Source organism: Pteropus vampyrus, unplaced genomic scaffold (assembly GCF_000151845.1).
Source record: "Pteropus vampyrus isolate Shadow unplaced genomic scaffold, Pvam_2.0 Scaffold171, whole genome shotgun sequence".
NCBI lineage: Eukaryota > Metazoa > Chordata > Mammalia > Chiroptera > Pteropodidae > Pteropus > Pteropus vampyrus.
Genome location: NW_011888952.1, coordinates 2,755,573 through 2,777,635, shown reverse-complemented (window position 1 = coordinate 2,777,635; position 22,063 = coordinate 2,755,573). Strand labels below are relative to the sequence as shown.

At 38.9% G+C, this 22,063-nt stretch overlaps 1 protein-coding gene across 1 annotated transcript in view; it reads left to right on the top strand.

The window, feature by feature from the left end:
* Nucleotides 1-22,063, top strand: part of FANCD2 (Fanconi anemia complementation group D2) — a 51,724-nt gene that overhangs the window by 26,669 nt on the left and 2,992 nt on the right. Inside the window, exons 19-41 of the mRNA XM_011370665.2 lie at nucleotides 270-379; nucleotides 1,112-1,172; nucleotides 1,834-1,953; nucleotides 2,402-2,475; nucleotides 2,763-2,909; nucleotides 3,422-3,522; nucleotides 3,925-4,040; nucleotides 5,046-5,154; nucleotides 6,200-6,310; nucleotides 6,571-6,683; nucleotides 7,958-8,095; nucleotides 9,024-9,140; nucleotides 9,931-10,059; nucleotides 10,197-10,315; nucleotides 13,621-13,731; nucleotides 14,830-14,960; nucleotides 15,512-15,605; nucleotides 16,108-16,230; nucleotides 17,068-17,161; nucleotides 18,498-18,569; nucleotides 19,304-19,342; nucleotides 20,316-20,390; nucleotides 21,161-21,235. Coding sequence (XP_011368967.1) covers nucleotides 270-379; nucleotides 1,112-1,172; nucleotides 1,834-1,953; nucleotides 2,402-2,475; nucleotides 2,763-2,909; nucleotides 3,422-3,522; nucleotides 3,925-4,040; nucleotides 5,046-5,154; nucleotides 6,200-6,310; nucleotides 6,571-6,683; nucleotides 7,958-8,095; nucleotides 9,024-9,140; nucleotides 9,931-10,059; nucleotides 10,197-10,315; nucleotides 13,621-13,731; nucleotides 14,830-14,960; nucleotides 15,512-15,605; nucleotides 16,108-16,230; nucleotides 17,068-17,161; nucleotides 18,498-18,569; nucleotides 19,304-19,342; nucleotides 20,316-20,390; nucleotides 21,161-21,235 — 2,379 coding nt within the window. The remainder of the gene's footprint in view (nucleotides 1-269; nucleotides 380-1,111; nucleotides 1,173-1,833; nucleotides 1,954-2,401; nucleotides 2,476-2,762; nucleotides 2,910-3,421; nucleotides 3,523-3,924; nucleotides 4,041-5,045; nucleotides 5,155-6,199; nucleotides 6,311-6,570; nucleotides 6,684-7,957; nucleotides 8,096-9,023; nucleotides 9,141-9,930; nucleotides 10,060-10,196; nucleotides 10,316-13,620; nucleotides 13,732-14,829; nucleotides 14,961-15,511; nucleotides 15,606-16,107; nucleotides 16,231-17,067; nucleotides 17,162-18,497; nucleotides 18,570-19,303; nucleotides 19,343-20,315; nucleotides 20,391-21,160; nucleotides 21,236-22,063) is intronic.

The following is a 22,063-nucleotide window of genomic DNA, read 5'->3' as shown; positions in this document are numbered from 1 at the left end:
ATAGTAACAATAATAACTGTTATTATTGAAGGTCTACCATGTGCCAGGTACTGTTCTAGAATTTTTCATAATTTGTCTCTGATCCTTTCAAAACCTTCTCCATTTTTATAGATGAAAAATATTGAGACTCAGAGAGATGAAATGACTTGCCAAAGGACACAGTTAGTAAATGATAGAACCTTGCTATTCTAGGTTTTTCAGCTCCAATATTTATTGGCTCTTTTGTCATTCCAACATCTTCATTTTTCTCCATCTTTGTCTCCTTGCAGGATGACATGCACTTGGTGGTACGGAAGCAGCTCTCCAGTACCATATTCAAGTACAAACTCATTGGTATTATTGGTGCTGTCACCATGGCTGGCATCATGGCAGCAGACAGGTATGCAAGGAAATTCAGACTTCTGTGGCTCCAGGTCAATTAATAAAGTTGCCTCCTTGGTGTTCTTCCTGTCTGCAACATCATGTTAGATACAAATAAAGTCTTCCCATGGATTTTTTGCCCCTTGCACTTTGATGCCATAATTGTAACATCTCAAGAAACATCAGATTTGGGGCTTATAAGACATTATATTACAGAGTGACATTGGAATTCAGTTCATGCACATTGGAAATGATTCGTCAGGAATTCCTGAGGCCTCAGAAGACATCTTTAGAATCAGTATTATTAATCCATAGTGGTTGCATAGTTTACACGTTAAGAGTTCATTCTCCAGAGCCATACCTGCCTGGGGTCAAATACTGGCTTCATTATTTATTAGCTGAATGATGTTGGGCAAGTTACTCTGCCTCTCTGTGCCTTTGTATTCTCACATCTGTAAAATAAAGATAATAATAGTATTTACTTTATGGAGTTGTTGAGAGCATTAAATGGTTAAAACAAAGCCCAGTGCTTGCTTTTATGATTATTACTAATTTTAGTGTACTCTTCAAAAAAAAATCTAAGAGGGCAGTTGTTTGCTCTAATCCACATTTTAATGGCCTAAATAAATACTCCTCTGTGCCTTCATGTACTTTTATCCCCACTCCCATTCCAGGGAAGGCAGGATTCTTTAACTTATTGCCAGTTGTTACAAAATATTATAAAAGTAAAGCTAAAATTCTTTGTTTTTAGAAGTAGATCTTCCAGTTTGACCCAAGGGAAAGCAGACTTGAGCAATGAACAGTACACACAGGTGAGTTCTTATAATATAGTTGGATACATTTAGGAGTAATTGAGGAATTGATTCTGGTTACTTTCAGTTTACCAGAAAGTGTGCTGCTTTTTTCAAAATATGTTTTCCTGAATTCATAGCTTTTGTGATTTGTACCACTCTTATGGCAGTTATAATCTACTAGTTTGGGTTGCATTTATTTCTGTATCTGTCTGATCTCCCTAATTATACTGTAAATTCCTAGAGAGCAAGAAAAGTGGGCCATGTTTGAAGAATAGCAGATTGACTAGAACATAGGGACAAGTAAGTGTATAATTGGAGAGTTGGAGATAAAGCTAGTTTGGAGATAGATAACAGAAGGCCTTGAATGTGAATCAAGACATTTTGATTTAATTTTTTATGCGTAGGTAATCTTTAAGGATTTCTTAGCATATAAGTGGCATAATCCAAGCTTTGCTATAGAAAAATTAATTTGGGTGCCTGTGTTTGGTGGATTGGAAAAGAGATGAGACTGGAAAGAGACAGACTGGTCTGGAGGTTCAGGAAAACCTCAGGTGAGAGGTAGTAAGAACTTTGCCAGTGAAATAAGAAAGGGAAGAACCTGCTACTCAATGGGGTGAATGGTGTTCAGGAAGCATTGGCAGCCCAAGGTCTGAACTATTTTTTCTCTTTGCTGCTCCAGGTGACCTCCTTGCTGCAGTTGGTTCATTCCTGCAGTGAGCAGTCTCCTAGGGCCTCTGCACTTTATTATGATGAATTTGCCAACCTGATCCAAGGAGGAAAGCTGGCTCCAAAAGCCCTGGTAAAGCCAAGTATCTTCTTAAAGCAATGAAGCATGAGAGCTGCTTTACTACACATTCTTCAAGCCCTTCTCTCTGTTGCACTGTAAAAGGAGATCATCTTATGAGCTCTCCCGTATTCTATTCGGGAAGGCTGTTCTGACTTACGCTGCCCTGGCCTCTCCACTGAGGCCTCCTTCACATAGTAACAGTAGTAATAATAGTAGTAATGATGAAGTGCTGATAACGTTGATGATGACGTTGATAGCCAACATCTACTCTATGCCAGGCACTGTATTAACACTTTTCATGCATTATGTCTTTTCTACTTCATAATAAGAGGTATATATTATTACTTTCCTTTTTAGAAATGAGGAAACTGGGACTTAGAAAGGTTAATAGTTTGTCTAGGGCTCTACAGCAAATACATGCAGTGCTGCACAGCCTTTTTTATTTGTTTGCTTCCTGAAGGAATGGGTTGGGCAGACCATCTTTAATGATTTCCAAGATGCTTTTGTGGTGGACTTGCATGTTGTTCCAGAAGGGTGAGTACTGTTAACCTACTGACTTAATTGTACTGGCGAAGAAATTATGTCAATAGCTGGTACAGACATCAGAATGCCCTTGACCTCAACCAAGTCTAGTCCATTCCCACAGCTTCTTTCCTCGACCTCAGCACCTCCAGCTCCAGAATTGCTAAAAGGTCCCCACTGTTCTTTCTCCTGTTTCTCATTTCTCCTCGTAGTAGGGGAGATTGATTTGTTCTAGTGGTTTTCCCCATAGACTTGCATACCGTTGAGTTGAAGCATCAGATTCTGGTTTCTCTCCACAGTGAATATCCATTTCCTGTGAAAGCTCTCTACGGACTAGAAGAATACAGTGGTGTTGATGGGATTGCCATCAACCTCCTGCCACTGTTGTTCTATCAGGACTTTGCAACAGATGTGGGTAGAATGACTTCACAGGAATCAGACCACAAGTCAGTATACTTTCTCTTTTCTAAAACGTCTGCTGGTATTTTGAATATTCACAGGGAATTCCATAGTTCTTGCAATATGTGAGGAACTTGATTGAAAAGAGTTTCTCCCAAGACAGATTGTATGGGTTAGGGATATTGGGCAGATGCATTTTTTCTTGGACCCTGGGGCTGGGATTTGCATTTCCTCATGACAGCCAACAGGTTTCTGTGAGGCTATTTTCATTTCTGTTCTTTTTCCCCTCCCATGGACATAATTGGCTATCTCTGCCACTCTTACTCCCTCCTTCCATTTTACCTCCGCTTCTCCTACCATATGGACATTCATTCTGTTCACCTCTGCCTTCCTCTGGTTCAACTCATTATTTATTTGCTGAGCATTCATTAAGTTCCTTGTCATATGTTCTTAAACACAGACTTTTGGGCAAACTACTTTAATTGTAAGGTTGTGCTTTCTATAAATGTGGACTAATATGCCTTTAAAGTGGATCTAAAGATGGATTTTTCCTTCCCAGATTGGTGTCTCCGTTGTGCCTGCCTCCCTATTTCCGATTACTGAGACTTTGTGTGGCGAGGCAACATAATGGAAACTTGGAGGAGATTGATGGTTTATTAGGTATAGGACAAAGTTATCACATCTTATTCTTTTTCTAACTTTTTTTGTAAACTTAGGGAAGGGACAGGGATTTTCTAACTTCACAGAGTAGTATAACAATAATAATGGAGTTCCAAAGATGAAATAATACACGCAGAATCCTATCATGTTAACAAATCAGTTATCATAGTTCCATGTTGCTTTCTGGTCCTTGCCCCTATAATTGTTGCAAAGAGTTCTTAATTATATTTGTCGACCACTGCATAATGTGGAAGTATTTTTGAGCCTTATCAAAACTTGACCATCACATATAAGTTAAAAGGGAAAATACATAGAAGGAGAGCTAGCTCTAGGGGTAGGTAGCATCCAGGTTCTGTTGACTTGAGCTAAAGGGATTTAGAAATGTTTGTTCTTCTCTTTCAGATTGTCCTATATTCCTCACTGACCTGGAGCCTGGAGAGAAGCTGGAGTCCATGTCTGTTAAAGAGCGTTCGTTCATGTGTTCACTCATATATCTTACTCTCAACTGGTTCCGAGAGGTGAGCAGAGTTACTGGACCATTTCACCTATTTTCTGTAGTTCTTCTCAAAAGGAAACTATTTTCTTGGTTCTCACAAGACTCCCCACCAAGCACTAACCCTTGTGTGCTTCTCCAGCTGTTATGTCCCACCCCTCCCTAATTATATGTACCATCTGATATAGCCAAATCAGAATACTAGAATTCGCTTAATGTTGTCATGCTTTACTACCTCCAAGCCTTCTTACAGTATACTTACTTCTGCCTAGAATAACTTCATCTTCTGCACTGTGAAAATACTGTTCATCCTTGCATAGGTACACACTTAATGTTTCCATTCAGTGAGATCAATTGAATGATAATTTTCCCTTTCCTTTAGAACATATTTGTGCACAATAATATGAAATGTAAGAAAAACGAAATGATGAAAGTAACTTTTATAAAGTTACTTGCTTTTTTCATGCATAATATTTCTGAGAATATTTGCTTGAATTATCTCTTATCCTCACAATTATGTTATGATGTAGACAAGAATGGGTATTATCCTTTTTTTTTAGTTCCATGTTGGAATTGCAGGTACAGAGAATTCAAAGTCATTAAAATTTATGAATCATGAATACTATGCTAATTACTAGGCTAATTTCTTTATTTACACTATGTAATTCATATAATAACTGTGTTCCCATTTTATAGTTGAAGAAATAAAAGCTCAGAAAGGTTAAAGGTCTCAGCCAAGGTCACACAACTAGTAGGTAGTAGAATAAGACTTGTTTCACCAAAGTGTGTGCTCTCTAGCCACCACGCTATTCCACTCTGTTACTTAACTCGTAATAAATAAAACTAAGATTAAAAGTCAGATCTTCTGTATTGGCCCGGGGCTTTTTCTTCTCCAGCACTTTGCTGAGAACACTTTTACATTACTGACTAAACTGACAGATCCTGCTGCTTAATGGCATCTTTAGCTCTGGATGAATAATGTTAAATCTGAACTTTTCAAAGTATAGGAATATACTTTGTACTTTTGCAGATTGTAAATGCCTTCTGCTGTCAAATGTCACCTGAGATGAAAGGGAAGGTGCTTACCCGGTTAAAGCACATCGTAGAGCTACAGAAAATTCTGGAAAAGTATTTGGCAGGTAAGGGAAGTGTCCTGATAGCCCTACTGGGACAGCACTAAGGAGATAAAGAACTTAGCCAGGCTCAGTGATAGCTGTCCCCTACTGATCTGTGACAAGAAAATGAATGCTCAACAAAATTTTTTTAAAATGAGTGTATCCATTTCCTCCCCCCCCGCCCCCCTTTTACTCCCAAAAGCTCTTACTGCTTAAGAAAATATACAACATTGGTTGGGCTTTTATAAAGTTACTTTGCTTTTTAGAGGTAAAAATTCCAGTGCCCTTTGCCTTCCTGAACATAGTTATGAACCAGTAGTAAAGCTGAAAGCTCTTAATACCTTCTGACCATTAAGTAAACTTTTCTTTTTAAAGTGCTAGCTTGGGTGGTGACTCCATAGTGTAGTGGTTAGCATGTCTGCTTTACATGCAGAAGGTCTTGGGTTCGTGCCCCAGGTGGAGCCACGGACCATACCTCGGGTGCGCCATACCCTGGGTGCGCTGGGTGCACCAGGCCCTGGGTGCACACTGTGAGCATGTGGAAAGAGACTCCCCATCTTCAGAGATCCAGTTCTTAAGGGCAAACGGCAACATCCATAAGTCAGGGATAGAAGGGGCCGGGGCGGGTGTGGGAGAGCGGAATTAAAGAGAGAAAATAAATAAATAAATAAAATGAAGTGCTAGCTTGATTCTCTGGGGAAAACATGGAACATCCCTCAGGCCCTCATCTAAATAATTGTGTATAAAACAAACTGTTATGTGACCAACTATTGTTAATATCTTTAGATTATAAATGTAATTGAGTTTACTTTTAATCCTTATCTGCTTGGATATTTTATATCATTATTTAGAATGATTTTATGTTAATTATAATTGATCAATATATTCCCATAAGTTATCTCTGGCCATTTTCCTGTGCCAAAACAACTAATGTCATATGACTTAAATGCCTCTTTCAGGCAGTCAGCCATGCTTGGTAGTTCTTTAGTCAACTGAGTGATTAGCATTCTCAGTCTAATGGTAGTATATGGTTGTTATATGTAGAGCTTCTGCCTGCTATCTGTTTCAGTCACCCCAGACTATGTTCCTCCCCTTGCAACCTTTGAATTGGAAACTGTCGATGTAATACCTCAAACCAGTACTGCTGTTTCAGCAAAGATCAGAAAACAAGGAACAATAGGTAAGTATGTTTTTATCTTACTCTCTGTCTCCATATTGAATTGACCTAAGAGGTTACATAGATCAAGGCATCAGTAATTGGAGAGATTTATGTAATTGAATCCTTTCTTTGGCATGATTATAAATGAACTATAATTTGGGGTTATAAAATTACCTCCTCTGTCTCCGGGTAGTGTTTAGCAGCTTGTTTCCTGAAGGCAGTAATATTTAGCAAACATGATTATTGATTCCTTGAATACTTTTCTCTTTTTGGAACATAAGGAGGAAGGAAATGTAAAGCAGGTGGCAACAAAACATCTTCCTATGACACATTTTCAAAAGAGGATGGTTCAGAATGCGACCCTACACCATCTGATAGAGGCCACCTGGAAAAGGTATTGGAATGATATCCATGAAAGTGTGTCAGCCTGGTGAAATTAACAGAGGGCCAGCTTTATTCTCTGCATTTTACAGAGAGATAAATTAGGGAAAGGAGAACTTTTAGGCCTTGCGGTAACCTTCTCAGTAGCAGAGTTCAGGTTAGGTTCTATGTCCTTATCACTACTATATACTTTTTTCTAATTTATCTTGAATGTTTTACTCTTTTTTTTTTTGTATCCTAGCAGTACTTTGAATTCTCTCTTGTTGCAATTATCAAATTCTGTCTTCGTAGTTGACATAGTTGTAGATATACTTTTTTTAGCCTCTTTTCCCTTCTGATCTCAGATTATTAACTTCTTGATGAATTGAGATAGCATAAAATGCTTTGTACAGTTTTTGATACTTAATAAACAGTTCCCTTTTACTATAACTGTACCACTCACAGAGTAGGTTTCATGTATTTGTGATATTGCCTGAACACATGGATCCCAATTTTTCTGTTTTTTAGCTACATTCACTGAGTATTTATTATGGATAGCTCCTTTAATCCTCCTAAAAACCCGAGGTTAGTAGTCATATCCACATTTAATAGATGAGGAAACTGAGACCCAGGGAGGGTAAGCGACTTGGCCAAGGTCACATGGTTAATAAGTGCTTGAGCAAGGACTTGAAGCCAAATCTTTGTTGTTTTTTAATTAATTTATTTTCCAATTACAGTTGGCCTATAATTTTATATTAGTTTCAAGTGTACGAAATAGTAATTAGACATTTATATACCTTATGAAGTGATCACCCCAGTAAATCTAGTATTTGTCTGACACCACACCTAGTTATTACAATATTACTGACTATATTCCCTATGCTGTACTTTACATCCCTGTGACTATTTTTATAACTGGGAGATTGTGCTTTTTAATTCCTTTCACCTTTTTTATCTGCCCCCCCACAATTCTTCCCTTCCATCTGGCAACCATCAGTTTGAAGAAGCCAAATCTTTCTGGCTCCTAAGCTCATAGTTTTCTGTACTGTACCATAATGGTTTGATTTGTCTAATAGTTCATCCCTAAGTAGAAAACAACCAAGAACCTCCATGCGTGACCTATATCCCAATATTAAATTAGATTCTCTATCTCGGGAATATTTAGGGACTTTAGTAAAAGTTGGTGATGTGATGAAAATGTAATTTTTGCAAAAGATGAATGCATAATTGCACTTTGACATCTTCATTAAAAATTTGTCTAAATAGAATTCTTTTTTATTCTGTTGGTTGCTGCCACTATCTCCCCAGGAGTCCAAAAAAAAAGAAGAAAAGACAGTGTTGCTACAGAATTATGCTTTTTTCCGAGAGCTGGACATGGAGGTCTTCTCTATTCTGCATTGTGGGCTTGTGACCAAGTTCATTTTAGACTCTGAAATGCACACTAAAGTAAGTGACAGAGATGAGATCCCAGAACATAATCTTTCAGAAAGTGCCTCGGCTCTATTTTTATTTGAAAAAGAACACTATGACATTGAGAGAAGTTGGGCTCTGGCTTCAAAAGCCTTCATGTGTGAAAGTAATGATGAATAACCATCCTCATCTTGATGTTTATAAGTCTAAGTTTTTTATATTGTGTTAGACATTATAAAAGATCGTGCTAATAAGATGGTCTTCACCTTTATTACTAACAATGTTATTCTTCTTTCTTTTTTTTCTTTTTTTAAAATTCTTTAATGTCACCACATAAATGTATAATGAAGTAAATAGTTTGAAATAATACTGTCCCATTCTCTTTCTATTAGTGTAATACACTTATAAGAATCCTGCCAAGAGTTAACAATAGCAAAACATTAGGAGAAAGAAAATATGAAAGGATTATTTAATGAACACAGAAAAGTGAAATTCCTTTGAATTAGTCATTTTTTTTATCCTGGGTACTTAGGAAATGGACCTTAGGTCCACAGCTGGAAGGATACACAGAGACTTTTTTTTTTAATTAATTAATTTTTTTTTTTTTATGGTAACATTGGTTAATGAAATCCAATAAGTTTCATCTGTACACTTTAACAATAGGGCATATATATAATTACACTGTGTGTTCACAGAGACATTTATTTCTAGAAAAAAGTATGTTTTCTAAAACTATACTGCCTATTAAAATTCTATTTTAATAATATGAAATTTTATTTTACTTTAGGAATGCTTAACTTCTTGATTTGTTGACAGAGCACAACAGCTACGAGGTGGGGGAAATTTCCCCCTTTTGGTAATGGTCAGATTCTTCACCCATTGGGAAGACTAAACATGAAATGTGCTCCCCAAAATAGATGCTAGGACATGCTTGAAATTATTCTTTCCTTCTTCTTTGGGACAGGCTACAGAAGTTGTGCAACTTCAGGCCCCTGAGCTGCTTTTCTTACTGGAAGATCTCTCCTACAAGGTGGAGAATATGCTGACACCTTCTGTTGCCAGGAGAGTCCCCTTCCTCAAGGTTAGTATGGACAGAAGTACATGCCCTGGCCTTAATGGATTTAGAAAAAGGAGGTCTTATTAGTGAATAAGTTATCACTTCTCTGGCATTGTGTTTAGGCCACTGGGTAACATGGTGGCAGCCTCACTGCAAGACCATATTCACATTGCTTTAGAAAGGAATTTTGAAACAGGGAAAATGAAAAAGCCACCCCAAGCAAGGAATGTTTTTCTAAATGCCCCGAGCATTCCTTAATCCTGTTCTGTGTTCAGGTTTTCATTTTAAAAGCCTCCCAAACTAAGCCCATACCCAAGCTTCAGTGTAGTAGTTGTCTGTCTAGAGAAGGCCAGAACCTTGAATGTGTAATATGGCATACAAATATGCCATAGCATCTGTTGAAGTGGTTGGATGATGTAAACAACAAAATGTGAAAATTTTAGGTGTAAACATGTAAACAATATATCCAGTTACTTGATTCTTCTTTGTACTCACTACTTGTTTTACATTCTTATCAGCCTAAATGATTTGTATATGAGATTACTAATGAGATAAATTTGTGAGCTTTATCTCATTAGTAATTATGGGTCTATACTTCTCAAACTCTGGTCATAGCCTACAGAAGCCAATCTCTTTGTTATTTGGTGATGGAGCTCTTAAGATCCCTCTGTCAGAATAGAATGTTAAGCAAGCAATTTATTTGTTTATCCACCCCTACCTGGTAGCACAGGTTTAACTAAATCTTATAATGAACTCTTAGTTTCAGAGAAGCTATCTGGCAGTTTCTTCCCCAGTAACTCTGAATTTATTATAGAGTAAAGGAAACCAGAATATTGGATTCTCACATCTCCATCAGAGATCTGCCCAAGAAATTGCCCGTTGTATTGTTCAACTGATGACCCCAATGTGTAACCATCTGGAGAATATTCACAACTATTTTCAGGTCAGATGCCTATTTTATTATTATAGACACTTGGAAATCACTAAGTGAACAAGATATTTAATTTTTGGCTGAGAAATATTGAAAGAAAATGAAGGCAATTGCTGAAGAAACTGTCCTAAAGCATTTTTTCCATTTAGTGCTTGGCTGCTGAGAATCATGGTATGGTTGATGGACCAGGAATGCAAGTTCAGGAATACCACCTAATGTCTTCTTGCTATCAGAGGATACTGCAGATTTTTCATGGGCTTTTTGCTTGGTGAGTATGTGGCAAGTCCAGTAGGTAGAGATAATCCAGTATGTACTTGCTTTTACTTGACAATCATCAGGCATCGAAGTATATAGAAAAGGAGGAAAAGCCTCCAAAGTCTTACGTAAATATCATGCTTATTCTTTTTGGAGAGTTTTTGTCTGCATCATTTCATTTGATCTTGCACCCTCTGTCTTAAAGAGTCGCTATTAATTCATTTGAATATTAGATGACTTGCTATTGGCTAGTGTTTAACAAACCTGCAATCTGATTCTTAGCAGAGTTTGCTGTGGCAAGCTTTCTGTAATAACAGGGGAGAGAAGGTTACTTAAGTTGTTACTAAACAAGTTCTGGATAAATTCCAGATTACATGTTAAAGAGTTTAGCATAGTTGGAGCTGTAGTATTTGGGGACACTTTCAGGGAAGCAATGGAACTTCATCAGGCCCATGAAGAGTAGATGGCCTTTTGATAGGTAAAGGAAATGGCCAGAAGGCATAGCAGGAAAGACACAGGATAAAAGTAGAAATGAAGGAGGTGTGTCCTCTTAAATGATTTTGTTCCTCAGTGCTGGGCCCTGGTCCCTCTTTTCTCATTATATGGGTTTCCTGGGCAATCTCACCCAAGCTTAAATTTGTGCTAAAATTTGTCTTCTGAGCTACTGGTATTTATATCTAGCTTCCTACTCAACACCCCCTTAGATGTGTCATTTACACCTCAGACTCATCACATCTAAAATGGAGTGTATCATTCTTACCACCACTTCTTCAGCTTTGCCTGGCTAGGTAAATGGCACTATCAACTGAGCCAGAAACCAGGAGTTTTTCTTTGTTCCTTCCTCTACTTTACCTTTTCTCTCACCTATATCAGATCTCAAAATCCTGTTGATTTTATCTTTTAGATCAGGGGTCCCCAACCCCCGGGCCGTGGACTGGTACTAGTCCATGGCCTGTTAGGAACCAGGTCACATAGCGGAAGGTGAGCAGCGGGCAAGCAAGCGAAGCTTCATCTGTATTTGCAGCTCCCCAGCATTAGCATCACCACCTCAGCATTAGCATCACCACCTCAGCTCCACCTCAGATCATCAGGCATTAGATTCTCATAGGAGCACTGGTCCCTAAGAGATCTAAATAGCCACCTGTTCCCCTCCTCCCCTTCTGATTCCAGATTCCTGTCATCTCTCACCTGGACTAGATTATTTTTACAGTTGATTTCTCTGCCTCTCAGTTGCCCTCCCTCGGTCCATCCTTAAACACAGCAGTCACAGTGATCTTCCCAATGCAAACTCCATCTTACCCTATCCCAGCTTTGATTTCTGATTCTCCTTGGATTTTTCTTGAGTTTCAACTCTTTTACTTAGCTGCTAAGACCCTATCTGACGCCTGCTATCCCACTCATTGTCTTATACTCTGCCCTCCAGCTCTACTGAATTAACTCAGCACCCTATATAGCTTTCTCTTGAAACACATCACACATACTCATCCTACCAGAATCTTCATCCCCCTTGTTCCCCAGTCTTTTCTAACTCAATCTTGAGATCTGGATTTAAGCTTCACTTCCTCAGAGGCGTCTTCTCTGATCCCTAGGGCAGATTAGCCCCCTTTCTGCCTCTTCGATCCTTACTTCTTCCCTAATACTCTGGTATTCTCTTATGATAAGACTTATTACATGTTATTACATGTACTTACTTTTTTATCTGTCTTCCCTGCTGGACTGTGAGCTCTATGATACCAGTCATGGTTGTATCCTCAAGACTTAAGAACAGTGCATGACAAAAGATTTAAACAGATGCTTCATTAAGGAGATATATGGATGGCAGATAAATACATGCAAAGGTGTTCAATAGTATTAGTTATTTAGGAAATGCAAAATAAAAAGTATAGCATGGCTAAATTAAAAAGATTTACCTTCCCAAGTGTTGGCGAGGACGTAGAGCAACTAGAATTCTCACATGCTGCTGGTGGGACTATAAAATGGTACACCAACTTTTAAAAACATTTTTGCATTTCCATCAAAAGTTAGACATACACCTACCATACGACCCAGCCATTCTACTCCTAGGTACTTACTCAAGAGAAATGAAAGCATGTGTCTAACACAAAATCTTGTGCATGAATATTTATAGTACCTTTATTTGTAATAGCCTCAAACTGGCAACAACTCCATGTCCATTAGCCAATGAACAGATAAACAAATTGCGTTATGTCCATATGGTGGAATACTACATGCAACCACATGGATGAAAAAAGAATTATATTGAATAAAAAGTGAGATCCCAAGAGTATGTAGTATTTTATTTCATTTATATGAAATTCTAGGAAAAGTATATAATCTTGTAGTTACAGAAAACAGATCAGTGGTTGCCTCGCGTTCGGAAGGAGGATGGAGGGAGGGAGAGATTACAAAGAAATACAAAGAAACTTGGTGGTAATGGATATGTTCATTATGTCATTGTCATGGTGGCTTCATGGGTTTATATGTAAGTCAGCTGATCAAATTCAACATTTTAAATATATGCAGTTTATTATACATCAGCTTTACCTCAAAGCTGTCCAAAGAAAAAAAGAAAAGAACCTGACCCATAATAGGTCCTTGAAATACATTTGTTGAAAGGAAGAAAGACTACTCATGGTGATGTGGAAATGTTTCTAGAGGAGTAGATCTAGGGGGTCAGATTGTGCTGGCCCTTGAAGGTCAAGCAGAAGAATTTGAATGTTGTCCGGGGAAGAAATTTTGGAGTTTTATGATCACAGCCATAATGTAATGAAAGCAATGTTTTAGGAAAACTCCTTTGGCAGCAGTGTGCAGGAGAGATTGGAAAGGAATGTAAAAAGACCAGTCAAAAGGTGTTGACATGGTCAACATGTGATGATAAGGGCCTGGCCTAAGATTGATGGCCTTGGCTTGGAAAGGAATTGTCAAGACTTGACTTATTAATATAAAAAAGAATTGAGCGCCTACTATGGATTAGACATTGATTTAGCAATTTGACAAAATTATTCTTTTTTTTTGGAGAAGACTGAGACTTAACCCTAAAATGTAGGGAATGAAGGGGAGTTTTTTTCCCTTGGAACTAAATCTAGGCAGATTGTTAGGTGTTTAAGGAAAGACTGTTTTGGGTATACTTCAGCTTCTAATCCGATACTGAGAACTGTGACTGAACTTGGCACTTGAGTACTTTCAGTATTTCAGTTCTCCTTTTTTCTCTCTTGACTTATTTATTGATGGTACAGACTGGAGGCTAGGACCCTCAAATGCTCTCCAAGCAATCTTCCTGAAACTAAACTAAACCATCTTACCTTGACTTTCCCTTAGGAGTGGATTTTTCCAACCTGAAAATCATAATTTACTATACTTAGCCCTCGAGGTCCTTACTAACCGACTGAAGCAGAGAGAGCCTGACCAGCCCTTGGAGGAACTGCTCAGGTGGGTCTGACTACATATCCCGAGAAACTCCTAGGAACAAGATTGGCAAGATTTCTTGGAAACAATTTGGATGTCTCTCAGAAGTTGTGAGAAAAATTAATGTTTTCAGCTGCTTTTATGTGAGCTTTTTCACCTATGAATTGAGACAAATCCTGAAGCATCAGAAACTGTTGAACAAATACTAAATCTTTATGCATCTTTCATCTTGTAAAGTTTGCCTTTTCAGGTAATGATGATGATAACACTGAATATCTATATTGTCAACTCTCGATTTTCCCAGGACCTACTCTGTCTCCCAGTCGAGCTGGGTAATTAGATAAGCAGCTAGTTATCACTGATTACCTGTATCTTTCTCCTAATCTTAGAAGAGGAGCCTAGGTTGAAGGCTAGGCAGTGGAGGAGGGAGCTGAGGAGATCTACGGGGCTTGGCTCCCAGCCTCCTACTCCAGCTTCAACTAGAGTAGTTGGTCTTTCTCTCACCTCCCCTGATAGCCTCAGCTATCACAGGGTCCGCAATCAATGCTTACCATCTCTACCTCTAGGGCAGGACCTTATTTTATTTTAAATACAGTACTTTTAAATTTGTTTGACTTTCTTCCCACCAATCAATCGGATTGACTCTATTTTTATTTCAACTACAATTTTGGATTAATTGTGACTCCTATCTCCCATTAATTACTTCAGTGTATTGAAAGCTGATGAAATATATGGTACATTTATTAAAAGCTCTGCTTTCTCTCCCTTATAATTTCCTTTCACTTTGTTCCTATGAAGTCAGAATTTAAACATTTTTCTCAGTGTGTTGCCTAAGTCCTTGATCCAGGGTTGCACATTTAAGCATGCCCTAGACTAGTAATTGGGAATCTTGGCACACATGACCCCTTCAAGACCTGCATTTCACCCACTGGACTCTGTTCTGCCCTAGCTTTCTCCATACAAAGTTACAGTTCTCTATCAAGGTCTTGAAAGAAGATTGCTACTAAAGCACCTAAAAATAAGGATTCTAATTAGACCATAAAGTGGACTTGAGCAATTCATGGTTTTAGATATATCTGTAATACTTGTGATGCTTTTTTTTTTTTTTTTGTCTCCTTACAGCCAGAGCTTCCATTACTTGCAGAATTTTCATTGCAGTGTTCCCAGTTTCCAGTCTGCTCTTTATCTCCTCAGACTTTTGATGGTCATTTTGGAGAAATCTACAGCTCCTGCCCAGAAAAAAGAAAAAATTGGTGATGGGCCCAGAGTCTCTTTTTTTTCCTTCATAAATAGGATTAATAAATAACTCAAGCTTATAAACTTGGGGCTTTCTAGGACCTTGTATGTTTTACACATAAATCCCCTCATAACTGTGGGTGCGCAGCTCACTGATTTATACAACCTAATGTCAGCACAGACAGAAAGCAGGAAGAAAATGCAAAACAAACCTTTCTTATTCATATGTCTGAATCTGTGAGGTGGCCACTGCTTATTGGCCTGCCCAGGAGGAACAAGATTGGCTTTTCCACTGCCTAGCAGCATTCCTTTCCTCTGTGTGTGTGTGTGTGTGTGTATATATATATATATATATATACACACAGTTCATGTTTGTGGGTGTGTGTCAAGGTGGAGTGAGAGGATGGGACTTGGGTCTTAGAGCAGGAACCAATGACAGCTTTTTTCAAATTGTCTGTTAGACCAGGAACTTTATAGTAAATATAAAAGAATAATTCTTTTGATCAATAATTATCCCCAAAAGCCTGAAAAACAAGAGTGAGATGACTTTGTCTTGTTTCTTCAACAGCTTCCCTGGCCAGACAGTTCCTCTGTCGGTTGTGGCCAAATGGGGAGAAAGAGAAGAGCAGCATCCCTAATGACCAGCTACATGCTTTGCTTGGGTGAGGTGCTTGGTTCCTTTCCATGAGCCAAAGAGCCTTCCATTTTGCCAGTGTTTGGGTTCTTCATCTGGTCAAAGAGAAATTACTTTGGTTAGGGAGAACTTGGAAGCAATGAAATAGGTTTGAAATTAACAGGATTTTGAATATGAGGATCATAAGATCCTCTAGTTCTGTTTTCTATTGTCAACCTGTTTCTTATCATTATAGAGGAAGTAGAGGAGTCTGCAGTTGTATTCTACCTTTTTATCCAATGAGTCGGATATTTCTTTATTACCTACCATATTCAAGACAAATTCATCACTTCCAAGGTGTCTTAACTATATTTCCAATTGAGACATCATTTTTTTTTACCTCCTGCCAAGAATCTGGAATCTTTATTTAAAAAATGTTTTTTAATATCAGTAGTTATTTTAAAGCTTAGTACCTAGTAGTAAATCAAGAAAGAAAGCTTGAGTTAGGAAATCTGTAACATGCGTTCATACTCCTATGGCTCTCAATGTAGCATCTACCTGGAGCACACGGACAGTGTTCTGAAGGCCATAGAGGAGATTGCTGGTGTTGGTGTCCCAGAACTGATCAACTCTTCTAAAGATGCATCTTCTTCCACGTTCCCTACATTGACCAGGTAAGGGAGTTCTCTCCTCTGGTTCTTTCTCTAAGTTAGAATCACACTGTCCAATATATGTATTTTCTAAAATAACTACCTCATTCTTCATCTGATTCTAATACAGATGGTAGATACAATCATTCGTTTAACACATAGAATGTCTACTATGCATTCTTTCCAAGGGGCTCTCAGCCAACTCAGGTGAAAGGACCTTATTGAAGACTGAATTTTCAATAGTTTCAAAGACAATGAATATTTAGTCACCAAACTTCTATTAGTACTTTCATCCTTTAAATGTGAGATTATTTTTTTCAACATTTTAACCACCTTTAGAAGGATAAAGTGATTATTGTATCTAATCCTGTTTATCTCACTTAGTGGGTTTTGTGTCTCAATATTAATGGTCATCTTACATTTGTATGGTATTTACAGTTTATAAAACACCTTTACATTCTTTATCTCATTTGATCTTTTTTGAGGATTACGTGAAGTAGGTATTAATAACCCTATTTTACTGATGAGGAAAATGAAAGTTAGGGAACTTGCTCAAGCTTTTATAGTTGGTAAAGTAAATATGGAGCTAGGAACCTAAAGTCAGATCTTCTCACCGCCACTTCATTGCTCTTTCCATTCCAGCACACTGTCTCCCTTTATAAAGTTAATTCTATTGTTTCACATGCCATCTTGGGCTTATTTCTAAATCCTTCCCACTCTCCCATCCTTTTACGGTGGATCTTAGTGAAAGGACATTCAGAGTGTTGGGGAAGAAAATGACTTTTCCTTGGCTTCTTCCCAGGAAGTTCTTTCTAACCAGTGCATCACTGTATGGGTGTACATGCTCTTCCCCTCTTCTAGGCAGACCTTTGTCATTTTCTTCCGTGTGATGATGGGTGAACTAGAGAAGACAGTGAAAACTATTCAGGCTGGCACAGCAGCAGACTCGCAGCAGGTGAGTCAAATACTCCCACCCCAAGAAGTAGACTCTGGATTATAGTAAGTCCTCACTTAATGCTGTCCATAGGTTCTTGGAAACTGTGACTTTAAGTGAAACTTTGTATATAATGAAACCAATTTACCATAGGCTAATTGATATAAACAAGAGTTAAGTTCCTATGGCATAATTCTGGTCATGAAAACATCATTAAAACTTATAAATAACAACCCAAAACACTTCTTAATATTAAACATTGAAATGTGAGCCATATACATATTTAAGAAAGGTTAATAAAAACAAGTAAGGTAATTATTTACTAACTCACTTATATTAGTTCAGGGTCACAGTTGGCCAGAGCCTATCTCCGTAGCTCGGGGTATGGAACCCACCCTGGGCAGGACGCCATTCCATCTCCTGGCGCGCGCGGGCGCGCGCACGCACGCACGCACACGCACACGCACACGCACACACACACACACACACACACACACACACACACTCATTCTGGAACATTAGACACGCCAATTAACCTAACGTGCACATCTTCGGGATATAGCGGGGAACCGGAGTGCCTGGAAAAAACCTACTCAGACATGGGGAAACATACGAACTCCACACAGACAGTGGCCCTGGCCATGAATAGATTTTTTTTTTTTTTTTTTTTTTTTTTGGCTCATTGTAACAAAACAACACTGAATGAAATGATGTTATTTGAAGACTTGCTGTACTTGGAAGCTGCTGACTCTTCTATTCCTTGGGTCTAGGGTTTCTCCTAAGCTATTTCCTTTGATTTACTGAGATTCAGGATTTTTTTTTCAAAGAGCTCCTGGCTTAATTGTCTTTTCCTCTGTTGGAGGGAGGATTGGGCTCTGTTTTCCCTGGCTCTTGCCCAGGGAAAAGCTTGGACTGCTCCACAGCCCTAGCTCTGGAAAAAATGTCCCTGGTTGCAACTTCACATGCCCAGTGGGGTACTGCTTGTGATCTGGCATGAGATGAGCAAGCCTGTTTGAGATGTGGTGGTACTGCTAACCAGAACTCAGCTAGACTGCTGAGAGCATAAGCTAGCATAGAGAATCAAAGAAGTCACAGGTGTATTGCAGAGGCTTTTTCCTACTTGGAAATTACTGAAGAGGAGCCATCTTACTAGAAAGTCGTCATAAAGTTCCCTAATATTTCCATATATACACAGGCCTCAGAACTATCTTGTGGGTACACTAGTTACCACATCTCTTTAGGAGGATAAGTGGCTTAAGTTTCTGAATTGCTGTGTAATTCAAGAACTAGGTATTAGTAGGAGTACAGTGAGAGATGTATTTGTCTGTGATTCGAAAGTGCTTGTATGTGTCCCCAGATTCATGAAGAGAAGCTCCTTTACTGGAATATGGCTGTTCGAGACTTTAGTATCCTAATTAACCTGATAAAGGTGAGTATGGAGGCCCCTCTACCCATCTCGCTGGCTGACTGTAGAAACCAACAGGTGTCCTGGTTTCCAAAATGATCTATCTCTGCTCCTCTCCCTGCCCTTCTTTGGGGGACCGTCTTTCCTTGTCTTCTTCCCTTGTGCCCCTACCCATCTTGGATAACCCCTTCTCTTCCTAAGCAATTCCTTTTTCCTTCTCTCTCTTCCTCCTTGTCATCTGTGCCACAGTATTTATTATTTAATGGCTCCTTCCATGTGTCATTCTCCTACTCACTTCACCTTAGGTCCTCTGTGATCTAGGCACATGCCCCACTATCTTCCTCTTCCAACCCTGAATGCCTTCTTTATCCCTCAGGCACACTCTGTGCTCTCACCTACTCCATGATTTTGCTTAGGCTATTCCCCAGCTTAGAAGGTCATTTTCTTCTCTCCTTTCCGCCTCTCATCCACTCTTTCTTAAAGCTTCAGATCAAGATTTTGGATCTCTATAATGCCATCTTCTTAACATCCCCAGTTGGAATCAATTTCTTGTTCCTTACTGTTCCCCTCTCCCTTTTCTTGAACTTTAATTATGATGATTACTTTATTCTGCTTTGTAATTAATTTAACTGTTGACAAGCCTTCTTCATTTTAGAATTCTCTACAACATCAAAAGCTGTGCTTTGCACAATGGGAAAGAAGCTGGGGGCTCAAGGGAGCATACCTCAGCTTTGGTTTCTTGTCTTACATCTCTCCAGGTTTTTGATAGTCGTCCTGTTCTACATATATGTTTGAAGGTGAGAGATCAACTGAGCCTTCTTTAATATTTTTTCTTCCCGTGGGTCTCTAGAGAGGGCCTCAGCTGGGAGAAATTGTTTAATACCTTGCCCACAAGCCAGAGTCTTGAATCTATGCTAACAGGTGGTAGTTTAGAAAAGACAGTAGATACATTTTCCTATAACAGTTGGATAACTAAAGAAGCCAGTTTTCGTATAAGTGAAAAACTTTTGGTTTTAGTCTTAGAACTAGGAGGACTGGCTTCAGGGCAACTGATTTCAGGAGCAGTAGTCACCCCCTGTTATTCCTTCTCAGGTAACAGAGAAGAATGTGGAGTGTGTGATTCTTTTTTAAAGCCCAGGGGGTGGCCTCATAAATGTAGGAGCTGATATCCTCATAACTGCTGAATTCTCCTCCCATGGGAATAGCCTGGATTAGCCCTAGATTTGATGGTATACCTAATGGGTTAAAAGCTAGTGAATGTTATGGGGAGAATGCTTCTTCCCCACTTCTTATGGTTCCTTCCGAGTTGATGTCACCCCATTCTTCTGGCATCTCTCTTTTTACTCGCTCCACCCTGGTGCCAGTGTGGGAGATGGGTGAGTAGGGGGAGTAATTTATGTGGTTGGTAAATCTGGCAACTGGGAATGCAGCATTTCTCAGCATTACCCAATTTTTTCCTCTTGGGAGTATGTTGTCCTTAGGAAGATGTAGTTCCCATCTGTTCATCTATGCCCTCACTCTTAAGCTGAGCAAGGCTCCTATCTATTGACTATAGGTAAATCTGCCTAATTCTAGGCTTAGTTAGTAGGCCCATTTAGTTTTTGCATTATCCAAATTAACCATTTGGACCCCTCCCAATTTATCTTTTATGTACAAAAATAAGAAAATATAACCCTGGGCTGGGGGATGCTATGCTGCCTTAGGCAGTGGCCTTTCAGGTGAAAGACCTCAGCCAGAGGTCATCACCAGTATATCTCTTCTCTTCTTCAGTATGGGCGTCTCTTTGTGGAAGCATTTCTGAAGCAGTGTATGCCGCTCCTAGACTTCAGTTTTAGAAAACACCGGGTAAGAACCGAGAACAGAAAGCAAAGACATGCTCTGTATAGTTATTCAGAAGATATGTTTATGGTGACTCCTAGGCTAGGCTTGGGGGCAAGTCCTCTTGCCTAGTCTGGGCCACAGTTCTACTTGGGCATTTTTCATCCACTTCAGCTATCTCTAGAGATGCCCATTTAGGACTGAATATTCCAAAGTAAGCTGAACTCAGACCCACTCTGAATGAAACTCACCTTCCTACTTCTACTTCAGATCTGGGGTGTGGTTTTTCCTTTTAGTTTGATTTTATTGTGTTGTTAAACTCCCAGGACCTCATATGTTAATGTGTTGTTTGCTTATTCTTTTGTGCTTCTCTAGGTCCACTCAGGAATAATTAAAAAATAAGATCTGATTTTTGTCTTAAACTCTTTGCTGTTATAATGGACTGTCTTGAGAGGTTTTTTGTTTTATTTTGTTTTGTTTTTTTTGGCCAGCTGGGATCCAGGGCTAAAGTAGTTAAATAAGGATAGAAACAGATGATTCCTCACACATATTTAGCAAGTTGAGCATTGCACAACATTCTCACAATATTTGGTTGGTCCCTCATAACACATAAAAAGAAAGGGGAGGACAGCTAGCCATCACTTCTGCTATTTGAGGGCCAAATTAAGATGATTATTGATAGACAGCCAGAATCTGCAGGTTTTATCCTCTTTGGAGCCCTTGGTTGCAAGGATATCTTGCATGTAAAATGAAATGAGAGTAATTTGTATGGCAATTATGAATTTTGTTTGTTATAGGAAGATGTTCTGAGCTTACTGGAAACTTTCCAGTTGGACACGAGGCTGCTTCATCACCTGTGTGGGCATTCCAAGGTAAGAGGGAAAGGAGGTCAGCATATCACCAGCCTGCCTTTTGGCTTAATCAATAGTCGAGATTAGGAGATACACAGGCCTCAGTTCTTTTTCTCTTTTTTATCCTTCTTGAGCCTTTATTTTTGAGACTGTTCAGTCCAAAGGCAGTTTATTCAAAGTGGTCAGATCCTTAGGTTCTGGTTAAAATCAGGCAGTCATCTAGAGGGAAGTTTCTGCACCTGAAATTGGGCTCAGACTCCATAGTCCCATTTCCTTCTTTGGTGAGAGATATGGAATGTTGGTGCATGTGTTACTGCTACAAAGTACACTGGGGAGGTGGAATATTATGTAAGTAATGACTCTCTGCTGGAGACAAGAGGTGGTTCTAAAAGTAGCTTTAACTTTTTAGCTGTACTACTTACGTGTCAAGGAACACATCTGTCTCTTGTGAGAACATTTTAGCATTAAAGGACTTTTCCACTTGAAGCCTACAGTTGAACCATTTTAGCTTTTTGTGTGAAAAAGCACAGAACCATAGAGTTCTGCAGTCACTGGCAAACCAAATGATTCTTAGATCCAGTTCCTATTACTCACTTTCTCCCCTGGTTCTAAATTTAGAATGTGCTGAACAGTGAAAATTTAAGAACTCTCAGCTAAACAGGGCTACTCTTTGTTGTTTAATATCAGTGCAATATATGTTCAAGAGTATTTTAAGTAAATGCATTGATAATTGGTCAATAAAAGGTTATAAAGAAGTGTTGGTGGTATGTTTTCTAGGCAATCTCAGCTTGAAGGACAGCTGCCATTCTCTTCCGAGTTCTCTGCCAAACTACTGCTCTTTGATGGAAC